This window comes from Hemibagrus wyckioides, linkage group LG03, assembly GCF_019097595.1.
Source record: "Hemibagrus wyckioides isolate EC202008001 linkage group LG03, SWU_Hwy_1.0, whole genome shotgun sequence".
In the NCBI taxonomy this organism is placed as follows: domain Eukaryota; kingdom Metazoa; phylum Chordata; class Actinopteri; order Siluriformes; family Bagridae; genus Hemibagrus; species Hemibagrus wyckioides.
In genome coordinates, this window is record NC_080712.1 from 1,673,879 (window position 1) to 1,687,645 (window position 13,767).

The window sequence follows — 13,767 nt, forward strand, 5'->3', positions numbered from 1 at the left end:
TCAGCCTTTAGCTTCTTTGTTGTTGTTGTTGTTCAGATTGTATCGTACGGTGGATGAGAAGTTCAGAACACAATAAAAATTCCAGCAAGAAGGAGAATTCAGACAAAGCGGAAAAGCTAGGTATAGTGTGTGAATGGAATTCTTCCCTCTGATTGGACGAGACATGGATCACTCAGGATCTACAGGGAGTCCAGCAGTATCTGCAGCAGTAGAAAGTGGATTGGTGTGTGTATGAACACAGCTCTGCTCTTATAGCGCTCCTTACATCCTTTAATCTGGAACAGTTTGCTCTTCCGGAACATTCCTGGTGTGTTTTTAGAGATCGTAAACTAATCTTTACTCCATGATACACTATCAGTATCTCCAACATCATACCATATGAACGTCCTTCATCACAGTAGAGCTGCATGAACTCCATTTTCTTATAAATATAAATAATATATATATATTATATATTTGTTATTTTCTTTAAAAGATTTAAACTTGAAAGAAAAATGGCTTAAAGTGAGTGCAGAACTCCACACATGTACAGGAAATAGTTAGATACAAAATTTCCTACATCCTGTATATCCTGAGTGACAGATGTCTCGTCCAATCAGAGAGAAGACACGTTCACACACTACACCTACCTTTTCCGGTAAACCAAAAATCTTTTTATGTCAGGGACACGTGCTTGTGACCCTTTTTGGGTTCCACAGCGGGTCAGAACGCCTCCACATGCTGTAGCGGAACTGACCAATCCCAGAGCAGAATTCTTTCGCAACCACTGTCGGAGCTGACCAATCCCACAGCGGAAGGCTTTTCACTAGCGTTTCTTAGGCTGGCCAATCCGGAGCGTATCAGACCCGAGGCAGGGGAGGGGCGTGGCGTCGCAATGGGCGTGGTTTTGGAGGAAAGCCGAAACAAGGCGTGTATAGCCCGGTGTAAAGACACGGCTCGCGCTCAGGTTTCTCCGCCTCCAGGTATCATCTTCTTCTTCATCATCTTCATCATCCTCGTCATCAGTCCCGCAGCGCTTTTTTTCCCTCATTATCATTTATCAGCTGTGTGTTCCGTCCTGACTGCAGCTCTTTCACACACACACACACACACACACACACCCGAGGTTGTTTCATGAGCGCTGGAGGACACACACCGCTGCGGAAACGTGTGAGCGACCTGCTGAGAGAACCCTGAAGATCCTGACCATCTCACCTGAGCTCCCGGCGCAAGAGCGTCACAAAGGTAAGGAGCGTTAACGAGGTGAGGAGAGACAGACAGGTGAGGAGAGAGACAGGTGAGGAGACGTGTAATGCGCTTACTCGGAATTAAGGGAGGTTAAACGTGTAGCAGTGTTTAATGAGGTGAGCGCGAGACAGATGAAGCAGGTAACGAAAACTGAGAGAAAAAAGTTAACTTGTTAAATCTGACACAGTGTGAAACTAATCAATACTGAGTACTCCGAGTGTGTGTGTGTGCGCGTGTGTGTGTGTGTGTGTGTGCGCGTGTGTGTGTGCGTGCGTGCGTGTGTGTGTGTCCTTGCACCACCAGCTACAACCTCGTTACTTCTCTACATGATGAGAATATTATCACACTGGACCCTGATCACGTGTATTAATGAGACAGGATGGAAGTGTAGCAGGTGTGTGTGTGTGTGTGTGTGTGTGTGTGTGTGTGTGTGTGTGTGTGTTAAACATGTCCCACACACATACCTGAGGCAGGTTGTAATGAGGTGGCGGTTCAGCCGAGTGTGTGTGTGTGTGTGTGTGTGTGTGTGTGTGTGTCCGTGTGTGTGTGAGGTTTCAGTGTTCTAATGCTTATCATGTCTCAGACTGTAGATTGGAGTCTGATCAATAAATCAGAACTTTCTGGAAAAATCCCCGGATCATAAACCCTCTCCGTATCGATGGCGGTCATTAACGTTTGGCTTGGATTGTTTATGATTGTTTACAGATCTGTATGAAGGACATTATCAGCATTAAACTGTTCCATTATTGAAATTAGTCTTAAAGATAAGCTCCGCCCCCTCACTGATTATCATATTTATAGTGGATCATGTCTGATGTCTGGTGGGTTTAGTGACTCTGGTGGGACTGTATTGGATGTTGGTTTTGGTTTTTTTGTTATTCTTGTCAGAACTTTGTTTGTGTGTCAGATGATGTCACAGTGGGCGGAGCTAACAGAGTTTCACTGTAGAGTAAGAATTCCTCATTGTCGTTCTTAACGAGAAATCCGTCTCAGAATCTGGGAAATATCACGGCAAACGTCAGACCGGCAGCATAGCTTTACAGCACATTCTGCTTGCGGTGTACAAGATGGAGAGATAACCGTGATGGAGGTATGAGTGTGAAAGGTCACGCTGTGGAAGGTGAGGAGTTTGAGTAATGTGTACAGATTAGGAGGTGAGAGAACTGGACAGACTGAAGCAGTAAAGCCCCGCCGCACCGCTCTCTTCAGTTACAGCTGGAGTCAGGGCTAAAACACGAAAAAAATGAAAAACATGGTGACGGTTTTCACACAGAACCTTTAACCTTTCCTTTAGCAGGACGACAAATCCATAAGGTTCTAAATGTCTGTGATGCTGTAGTGACCAGAGGTTCTTTAGGATCATCTGTGTGGTGGTTCTTCTCTCAGGTTCTATCAAGTTCCCTGTAAGAGCTTAAGCAGTGAAGAACCTTAACAGGAATTCTGTTTCATTTTCAGAGATTTATTTTTTATTTAAAACCATCATGAGTTTAACATTGATCTTCATCCAGTCTTAGACAAAAGGGTTGTTTACACGTTCTTTACAGTTTTTTTTTACAGGTTCTTTATGTTTTCTGTAAAAATTCTTTACAAATTCTTTACAGGTTTTTTGTGGATACTTTACAGGTTTGTTTGATCATTAAAGGGTTCCTCACCCCCAGGAAAGGGTTTCAGAAGCAGCTTGTTGTGAGGTTCTACAGAGTGTGTAGGTTCCTCCTGTAGTGCAGTGGTGATGTGAGGTGAGGTGTGAAGGTTCTCTTTTGTTCTCTGAGAAGTTTTTAATAACGTATACTGGTGATGATCTGAGACTCGGATTAAAGAACAACACGCTGCTTTGTTCAGTGCAGTGAACCTTTAAAGAAGCCCTGAGGAACGTTTTATTACCAGTCTTTAGAAAACTGTGTTGTTCAGATTAGACGCTGCACGGTTCTGATGTTTTGCTCAGATCGGACCTGTCCGATGGTTCAGAGTGTGATGTTTAACTCACCTGGACCTCCTGCATCCACACAGCTGTTCCCTGGAGATCTGTCTGGATCTCTCTGTTCCTGTTCCTTCTCATTCTGATGAATCAGTTTGAATCTATTCAGATCTACATGTCCAATCTAGTTTCGCGTTGTGGAAGTGGCTCAGGTCTGATTGGAGAAGATCAGATTTTTGTCTCCAGCAGTTCTGAATAAAAGTCTGATGTGCTTCGTTACAGCAGAACATCATATGTGTGTCTCTTTAACCTGTGAATGTGAAGGAAGCTTCTTGTCTGGTTACTGGACTGCTTAAATCTCACAGATCTGGCAACCCAGAAGATCATCAGCTTCACTGTGTGAAAATTATTAAAGTAATGAAATCTAATCTCTGTATCGATCTAATTTATAGATTTGTGGATTATTAAGTTTTATCACAGGAAAAAAGTGTGAACAGAAGACGTGTGTGTGTGTGTGTGTGTGTGTGTGTGTGTGTGTGTGTGTGTGTGTGTGTAATAGTGCAGTAGGATTGTGGTTGTTGCCAGGTATCAAAGTCCTGAGGGTGCGGCCATGTACAAACACGCTCTCTGAACTCCGTCTGTCCTTTTCCTCCACACACACACTGCTGAATCCAGAGGACTAACACACACTCACACACTTGCACACTCTCTCTCTCTCTCTCTCTCTCTCTCTCACACACACACACACATACTCACACACTCTCTCTCTCACACACACACACACACACACTATGTCTCACACACACTGTTGTTCAAAGAACAGAAATGACAAATGTTCACTGTGTGTGAACAAATTTTATATAAATGAGTTTTGCACTAATATACTGCCTCATTATCTACACACACACACACACACACACACACACCTACCTGTTACAGACTGACTGAAACATCTGGAGTTACGCTCATAAAACCAAATGAGAAGTACAACATCAGGCCTGATGTCACCTCTGTGTGTGTTTGTGTGTGTGTGAGAGAGAGAGAGAGAGAGAGAGAGTGAGAGTGCAGCCTGGGGGTGTCCAGGTGTGTGTGTGTGTGTGTGTGTGCAAGGCAAGAGAGGTGTTTAGGTAGGGGGAGGGGAACATGGTGAACTCACCTGAGCTTACAGCTCACATACTCACACACACACACACACACACACACACACACACACACACACGGGATGTTACTCATCACTCAAAATGCAGTAATGCTGACATGAGAAAGCTACAGATGAGTGTGTGTGTGTCTGTTTCTGTGTGTGTGTGTGTGTCTGTCTCTCTCTCTGTGTGTGTGTGTGTGTGTGTGTGTCTGTCTCTCTCTGTGTGTGTGTGTGTGTGTGTGTGTGTGTCTGTCTCTCTCTCTGTGTGTGTGTGTGTCTCATCACCTCTGACTGATGCACAGCACTGACACTGGAGACTCCTTCCACACCCATCCCTGTGAAGGAGCAGTTGCTATGGAAACCACAAGGTATTAATATAAAGCTGTGCTACACTCAGAGCTGCTGTTAGAATTCATCACCACCCTGATCCACCAATCAGAATTCATCACCACCTGATCCACCAATCAGAATTCATCACCACCTGATCCACCAATCAGAATTCATCAACACCCCGATCCACCAATCAGAATTCATCAACACCCTTAACCTGTTGGTTACAGTGAAATAGGCGTGGCTTCTCTCTCTTCAAAGCTGACACTTAATGCTGATTTTTACTTGCTGTTATAAATGTATCCTGCGGTCAGTAGACGTATTGCTTCTGCAGTATCCACTACTAAATTAACAAGCTAATATCTTTTGACAAATAGCACTATTTCACAGGGTTTCTTTGCTTGGAAATCGAGTGTTCTTTCCCTGTCATGGGAAGGAGGAGGTTATAAAGATAAAAGTTAAGCTAATACTTGTTCTTGATTAGTGCAACAGCAGCCACTAATGTCGAAGAGACACAAATCCCACAGCCTGAATTTTCAGATCAGACCTGTAGACATGAGACACATATCCAACATTTGACCACACAACATGAATGAGAACTGATCGATTGTTATTTATAGGATTTTTCTCAGCACGCATGCACATTTCACTTCACTACTTAGCATCAACAACAGAGGACAGTAATGGCAGTGACTGCAGTATGTTCAGTGGAAGGATCGGGAAAGTTGCTTGATGATCTTGGTGATCAGAAAGCATTCAGTTTTGATTATTGTGATGTCTCTATTCTGAAACCTTGCACAGTGTTCACATGTGATAACCGAGTTGTAGCTATAAAAATGCAGGTAAAGTATTTCCAGAATATTTCTGTGCACGTAGGTTCGTGTGTTCACTGCAAGGATCCGACAGCATCCCTGCGCTGTCATAGATCACTTGTGCTTTGAACCTGATGAAGGCGTGAAGTTTGTGCTGTTGTGTAATGTCTGAACCCACCAGTGCTTGCAGAGAAGTAGGTCTCTGAATCCCGCCGGCCCTAAGCGCTACCCATCCATTGACTTTTCTGCAGGAAGATAGGATCGTGAATGTTTAACTCAGAATATATTCTCTTTCATTTCTCTATTCACTTGAACAATCGACACAGCAGCTTTACAGAAATGCGATCGGAGACGCCTAACAAGCAAAGCCAGAGGTGTAGTGGCAAGGGAAAAACTCCCCGAGAAGTCATGAAGAAGAAACTTTGAAAGACTCCTAAGGGAAGTCGTTCTCTTCTATCTTTTACGGAGTGACTCGGAATAGAGAGATTATAGAAAAGTAAAGATGTAGTAAGTACTAAGTGTCGGAAAGGAGGTTCACAATCTGCTCATACTCAAGAAGAGTCCTGGGGTGAGATTATCCACTGAAGCAGGGGGAACTACAGTAGAAGGTGAGCAGAGGTAGAGCATCAGGATAAATCATGCGTATTTATTTATTTATTTATTTATTTATTTATTTATTTATTTATTTATTTAACACCCTTATTAGCAGCAGGAACATGGAGTAGTGCACACACCTTTATCTTAATGCTGTGACTAACACTGTGTGTGTGTGTGTGACACTCAGACTGGATTACACAAACTGGGAGGAGAGAGTGCTGGGATATTTTGCTGTGCAAATGCAAAGCACTCAACACACACAGACGCACATACAGCGTCATCTCCCACACACTCCTCCCGAGCTTGACACACACACAAAGCTGCCACACTGTCTGCAAACAAAAACACACACTGTTAGGACAGAGCTGACGGTGACTGGAGGAGTTCATCAACACACACTGCTTTAATTTATCATCTCTACTCCAGGACTCCGGACTCTGTGCGTGTGTGTGCGCGAATATTAACGAGTGTGTCATGAATATTAATGAGGGAACATCTTATACACAGTGAACATCAACTAGATTGTGTTCCATTTACACAAAAGCAAAAAAAAAAATTTAACTTTATCAACATTATGCTTTTATTTATGTTTATGGATTTAAACACAAATATTTTCTGATCTTTAGGTCGATATTATTAATATTAGTTGATATTAATTATTATTTGCGATGGACGTAAAGGTGGAGCAGTGTGAAGTTCAGCTGTAACGTAGAAGAGACGAATAAACACTGATTCTTCTAAAATATCTGGCAACCTCAGAGGGATGAACTACAGACTGTAATCAGATGAGAAATAAAGTCACTGAAATTCAGTCTGGTGTCTGGTCGAGATTCAGAAGTTTTAAGTGAGGTGTGTATGAGATGTCAGTGCATGGATGAGGATGTCTGACACGAGGTAACGAGGTAACGAGTCACTGGCAGAAGTTTTGTTATAAACACAGTAAGATAAAGTGATGAAGACTTTCACTTTCCTCCTTACTGGAACATGAAGATCAAACTCCATCTATTATTCACTCTGTGTGTGTGTGTGTATCTGTGTGTGTATCTGTGTGTGTGTGTATATATGTATCTGTGTGTGTGTGTTTGTGTATTTGTGTGTGTGTGTGTGTGTGTGTGTGTATCTGTGTGTATATCTGTATCTGTGTGTGTGTGTGTATATCTGTATCTGTATCTGTGTGTGTGTGTATATCTGTATCTGTGTGTGTGTGTGTGTGTGTGTGTGTGTGTGTGTGTGTGTATGAATGAATTTGGGTGTGTGTGTATATCTGTGTGTGTGTGTGTGTATCTGTATATCTGTATTTGTGTGTGTGTGTGTGTATGAATTTGGGTGTGTGTGTGTGTTAATGATGATGAATCTGATGTGTGTGTGTGTGTGTGTGTGTTAATGATGATGAATCTGATGTGTGTGTGTGTGTGTGTGTGTGTGTGTGTGTGTGTGTGTGTGTGTTAATGATGATGAATCTGATGTGTGTGTGTGTGTGTGTGTTAATGATGATGAATCTGATGTGTGTGTGTGTGTGTGTGTGTGTGTGTGTTAATGATGATGAATCTGATGTGTGTGTGTGTGTGTGTGTGTGTGTGTGTGTTAATGATGATGAATCTGATGTGTGTGTGTGTGTGTGTGTTAATGATGATGAATCTGATGTGTGTGTGTGTGTGTGTGTGTGTGTTAATGATGATGAATCTGATGTGTGTGTGTGTGTGTTAATGATGAAGGTGATGTGTGTGTGTGTGTGTGTGTGTGTGTGTGTGTTAATGATGATGAATCTGATGTGTGTGTGTGTGTTAATGATGAAGGTGATGTGTGTGTGTGTGTGTGTGTGTGTGTGTGTGTTAATGATGATGAATCTGATGTGTGTGTGTGTGTTAATGATGAAGGTGATGTGTGTGTGTGTGTGTGTGTTAATGATGATGAATCTGATGTGTGTGTGTGTGTGTTAATGATGATGAATCTGATGTGTGTGTGTGTGTTAATGATGAAGGTGATGTGTGTGTGTGTGTGTGTGTGTGTGTGTGTTAATGATGATGAATCTGATGTGTGTGTGTGTGTGTGTGTGTGTGTGTTAATGATGATGAATCTGATGTGTGTGTGTGTGTGTGTGTGTGAATGATGATGAATCTGATGTGTGTGTGTGTGTGTGTGTTAATGATGATGAATCTGATGTGTGTGTGTGTGTGTGTGTTAATGATGAAGGTGATGTGTGTGTGTGTGTGTGTGTGTGTGTTAATGATGATGAAGGTGATGTGTGTGTGTGTGTGTGTGTTAATGATGATGAAGGTGATGTGTGTGTGTGTGTGTGTGTGTGTGTGTTAATGATGATGAAGGTGATGTGTGTGTGTGTGTGTGTGTGTGTGTGTGTGTGTGTGTGTTAATGATGATGAAGATGGTGTGTGTGTGTGTTAATGATTATGAAGATGGTGTGTGTGTGTGTGTGTGTGTTAATGATGATGAAGATGGTGTGTGTGTGTGTGTGTGTGTGTGTGTGTTAATGATTATGAAGATGAGGTGTGTGTGTGTGTGTGTTAATGATGATGAAGATGGTGTGTGTGTGTTAATGATGATGAAGATGGTGTGTGTGTGTGTTAATGATGATGAAGATGGTGTGTGTGTGTTAATGATGATGAAGATGGTGTGTGTGTGTGTTAATGATGATGAAGATGGTGTGTGTGTGTTAATGATGATGAAGATGGTGTGTGTGTGTTAATGATGATGAAGATGGTGTGTGTGTGTGTTAATGATGATGAAGATGGTGTGTGTGTGTGTTAATGATGATGAAGATGGTGTGTGTGTGTTAATGATGATGAAGATGGTGTGTGTGTGTGTTAATGATGATGAAGATGGTGTGTGTGTGTTAATGATGATGAAGATGGTGTGTGTGTGTGTTAATGATGATGAAGATGGTGTGTGTGTGTTAATGATGATGAAGATGGTGTGTGTGTGTTAATGATGATGAAGATGGTGTGTGTGTGTTAATGATGATGGTGTGTGTGTGTGTGTGTTAATGATGATGTGTGTGTTGATGATGATGTGTGTGTGTGTGTGTGTTAATGATGATGAAGATGGTGTGTGTGTGTGTGTGTGTTAATGATGATGATGTGTGTGTTAATGATGATGATGTGTGTGTGTGTGTGTGTTAATGATGAAGATGGTGTGTGTGTGTGTTAATGATGATGAAGATGGTGTGTGTGTGTGTGTGTGTTAATGATTATGAAGATGGTGTGTGTGTTAATGATGATGAAGATGGTGTGTGTGTGTTAATGATGATGAAGATGGTGTGTGTGTTAATGATGATGGTGTGTGTGTGTGTGTGTTAATGATGATGTGTGTGTTAATGATGATGATGTGTGTGTGTGTGTGTGTGTTAATGATGAAGATGGTGTGTGTGTGTGTTAATGATGATGAAGATGGTGTGTGTGTGTGTGTGTGTTAATGATTATGAAGATGAGGTGTGTGTGTGTGTGTGTGTGTGTGTTAATGATGATGAAGATGGTGTGTGTGTGTGTGTTAATGATGATGAAGATGATGTGTGTGTGTGTGTGTTAATGATTATGAAGATGAGGTGTGTGTGTGTGTGTGTGTTAATGATGATGAAGATGGTGTGTGTGTGTGTGTTAATGATGATGAAGATGGTGTGTGTGTGTGTGTTAATGATTATGAAGATGAGGTGTGTGTGTGTTAATGATGATGAAGATGGTGTGTGTGTGTGTTAATGATGATGAAGATGGTGTGTGTGTGTGTGTGTGTGTTAATGATTATGAAGATGAGGTGTGTGTGTGTGTGTGTGTTAATGATGATGAAGATGGTGTGTGTGTTAATGATGATGAAGATGGTGTGTGTGTGTTAATGATGATGAAGATGGTGTGTGTGTTAATGATGATGAAGATGATGGGTGTGTGTGTGTGTGTTAATGATTATGAAGATGATGGGTGTGTGTGTGTGTGTTAATGATTATGAAGATGAGGTGTGTGTGTGTGTGTGTGTTAATGATGATGAAGATGGTGTGTGTGTTAATGATGATGAAGATGGTGTGTGTGTGTTAATGATGATGAAGATGGTGTGTGTGTTAATGATGATGGTGTGTGTGTGTGTGTGTGTGTTAATGATGATGATGTGTGTGTTAATGATGATGATGATGTGTGTGTTAATGATGATGATGTGTGTGTGTGTGTGTTAATGATGATGAAGATGGTGTGTGTGTGTGTTAATGATGATGAAGATGGTGTGTGTGTGTGTGTGTTAATGATGATGAAGATGTGTGTGTGTGTGTGTGTTAATGATTATGAAGATGAGGTGTGTGTGTGTTAATGATGATGAAGATGGTGTGTGTGTGTGTTAATGATGATGAAGATGGTGTGTGTGTGTTGATGATGAAGATGGTGTGTGTGTTAATGATGATGGTGTGTGTGTGTGTGTGTGTGTTAATGATGATGTGTGTGTTAATGATGATGGTGTGTGTGTGTGTGTGTTAATGATGATGAAGATGGTGTGTGTGTGTGTTAATGATGATGAAGATGGTGTGTGTGTGTGTGTGTGTGTTAATGATGATGAAGATGGTGTGTGTGTGTGTGTTAATGATGATGAAGATGGTGTGTGTGTGTGTGTGTGTGTGTTAATGATGATGAAGATGATGGGTGTGTGTGTGTGTGTGTGTGTGTGTTAATGATTATGAAGATGAGGTGTGTGTGTGTGTGTGTGTTAATGATGATGAAGATGATGTGTGTGTTAATGATGATGAAGATGATGGGTGTGTGTGTGTGTGTGTGTGTGTGTTAATGATTATGAAGATGAGGTGTGTGTGTGTTAATGATGATGAAGGTGGTGTGTGTGTGTGTGTGTGTGTGTGTGTGTTAATGATGATGATGGTGTGTGTTAATGATGATGATTGTGTGTGTGTGTTAATGATGATGATTATTGTGTGTGTTAATGATGATGAAGGTGATGTGTGTGTGTGTGTGTTAATGATGATGAAGATGAGGTGTGTGTGTGTTAATGATGATGAAGATGATGTGTGTGTTAATGATGATGAAGATGATGTGTGTGTGTGTGTGTGTGTGTGTTAATGATGATGAAGATGATGTGTGTGTGTGTGTGTGTGTGTTAATGATGATGAAGATGATGTGTGTGTGTGTGTGTTAATGATGATGAAGATGTGTGTGTTAATGATGATGAAGATGATGTGTGTGTTGATGATGATGATGTGTGTGTGTGTGTGTGTTAATGATGGTGTGTGTGTGTGTTAATGATGATGGTGTGTGTGTTAATGATGATGGTGTGTGTGTGTGTGTGTGTTAATGATGATGAAGATGGTGTGTGTGTGTGTTAATGATTATGAAGATGGTGTGTGTGTGTGTGTGTGTTAATGATGATGAAGATGGTGTGTGTGTGTGTGTGTGTGTTAATGATGATGAAGATGGTGTGTGTGTGTGTGTGTGTTAATGATGATGAAGATGGTGTGTGTGTGTGTTAATGATGATGAAGATGGTGTGTGTGTGTGTGTGTGTGTTAATGATTATGAAGATGAGGTGTGTGTGTGTGTGTGTGTGTGTTAATGATGATGAAGATGGTGTGTGTGTGTTAATGATGATGAAGATGGTGTGTGTGTGTTAATGATGATGAAGATGGTGTGTGTGTTAATGATGATGGTGTGTGTGTGTGTTAATGATGATGATGTGTGTGTTAATGATGATGTGTGTGTGTGTGTGTTAATGATGATGAAGATGGTGTGTGTGTGTGTGTGTGTTAATGATGATGAAGATGGTGTGTGTGTGTGTGTGTTAATGATGATGAAGATGATGTGTGTGTGTGTGTTAATGATGATGATGATGTGTGTGTTAATGATGATGATGTGTGTGTGTGTGTGTGTGTGTGTGTGTGTTAATGATTATGAAGATGATGGGTGTGTGTGTGTGTGTTAATGATTATGAAGATGGTGTGTGTGTGTGTGTGTGTTAATGATGATGAAGATGATGTGTGTGTGTGTGTGTGTGTGTTAATGATTATGAAGATGAGGTGTGTGTGTGTTAATGATGATGAAGATGGTGTGTGTGTTAATGATGATGAAGATGGTGTGTGTGTGTTAATGATGATGAAGATGGTGTGTGTGTTAATGATGATGGTGTGTGTGTGTGTGTGTGTGTGTGTTAATGATGATGTGTGTGTTAATGATGATGATGTGTGTGTGTGTGTGTTAATGATGATGAAGATGGTGTGTGTGTGTGTGTGTGTTAATGATGATGAAGATGGTGTGTGTGTGTGTGTGTGTTAATGATGATGAAGATGGTGTGTGTGTTAATGATGATGAAGATGGTGTGTGTGTGTGTGTGTGTTAATGATGATGAAGATGATGTGTGTGTGTGTGTGTGTGTGTGTGTTAATGATGATGAAGATGGTGTGTGTGTGTGTGTGTGTGTTAATGATGATGAAGATGAGGTGTGTGTGTGTGTTAATGATGATGAAGATGATGTGTGTGTGTGTGTGTGTTAATGATGATGAAGATGTGTGTGTTAATGATGATGATGTGTGTGTGTGTGTGTGTGTGTTAATGATGGTGTGTGTGTGTGTGTTAATGATGATGATGTGTGTGTGTGTGTGTTAATGATGATGAAGATGGTGTGTGTGTGTGTGTGTGTTAATGATGATGAAGATGGTGTGTGTGTGTGTGTGTGTTAATGATGATGAAGATGGTGTGTGTGTGTGTGTTAATGATGATGAAGATGGTGTGTGTGTGTGTGTGTGTTAATGATGATGAAGATGGTGTGTGTGTGTGTGTGTGTGTGTGTGTGTGTTAATGATTATGAAGATGAGGTGTGTGTGTGTTAATGATGATGAAGATGATGTGTGTGTTAATGATGATGTGTGTGTGTGTGTGTTAATGATGATGATGTGTGTGTTAATGATGATGTGTGTGTGTTAATGATGATGTGTGTGTGTTAATGATGATGATGTGTGTGTGTGTGTGTGTGTGTTAATGATGATGAAGATGGTGTGTGTGTGTGTTAATGATGTTGAAGATGGTGTGTGTGTGTGTGTGTTAATGATGAAGATGGTGTGTGTGTGTTAATGATTATGAAGATGATGGGTGTGTGTGTGTGTGTGTGTGTGTGTGTTAATGATTATGAAGATGGTGTGTGTGTGTGTGTGTTAATGATGATGAAGATGAGGTGTGTGTGTGTTAATGATGATGAAGATGATGTGTGTGTTAATGATGATGAAGATGATGTGTGTGTGTGTGTGTGTGTTAATGATGATGAAGATGATGTGTGTGTGTGTGTGTGTGTGTGTGTTAATGATGATGAAGATGTGTGTGTTAATGATGATGAAGATGATGTGTGTGTTGATGATGATGATGTGTGTGTGTGTGTGTGTGTGTGTGTGTGTTAATGATGATGAAGATGATGTGTGTGTTGATGATGATGATGTGTGTGTGTGTGTGTGTTAATGATGATGTGTGTGTGTGTGTGTGTGTGTGTTAATGATGATGTGTGTGTGTGTGTGTGTGTGTTAATGATGATGAAGATGATGTGTATGTGGTGTGTTTGGTAAACAGCACTAGTCCCAGTAAAGTGCCTGAGGTTGTGTGTTTAGTGACTGAATGCAGATGAAAGACATTCAGGTGTGTGTGTGTGTCTCTGTGTGTTGTTCAGTTGTGTGTTTGTTTGTGTGTGTTTGTGTGCATTGTTCAGTTATTATAATAATAATGAAAGATAAACTGGAGTTTTATATGCCGGTGGTGTGTGTGTGTGTGT

General features: G+C 41.1%; 1 protein-coding gene across 4 annotated transcripts in view; it reads left to right on the forward strand.

Annotated features, from left to right (window-relative positions):
* Positions 1 to 888: 888 nt before the first annotated feature.
* The window catches only part of coro2aa (coronin 2Aa), a 40,411-nt gene continuing 27,532 nt past the window's right edge, over positions 889 to 13,767 (forward strand). The window contains exon 1 of one of the 4 annotated variants that reach the window (XM_058383286.1): positions 889 to 1,224. Coding sequence is in view for 2 of the 4 variants with exons in the window: in XM_058383295.1 (XP_058239278.1) it covers positions 2,312 to 2,317 (6 nt within the window). In the remaining 2 variants the exon portion in view is untranslated. Of the gene's footprint in view, positions 1,225 to 2,104; positions 2,318 to 13,767 lie in introns of those variants that run through there. The other 3 variants (XM_058383277.1, XM_058383295.1, XM_058383267.1) reach the window with 3 other exon arrangements.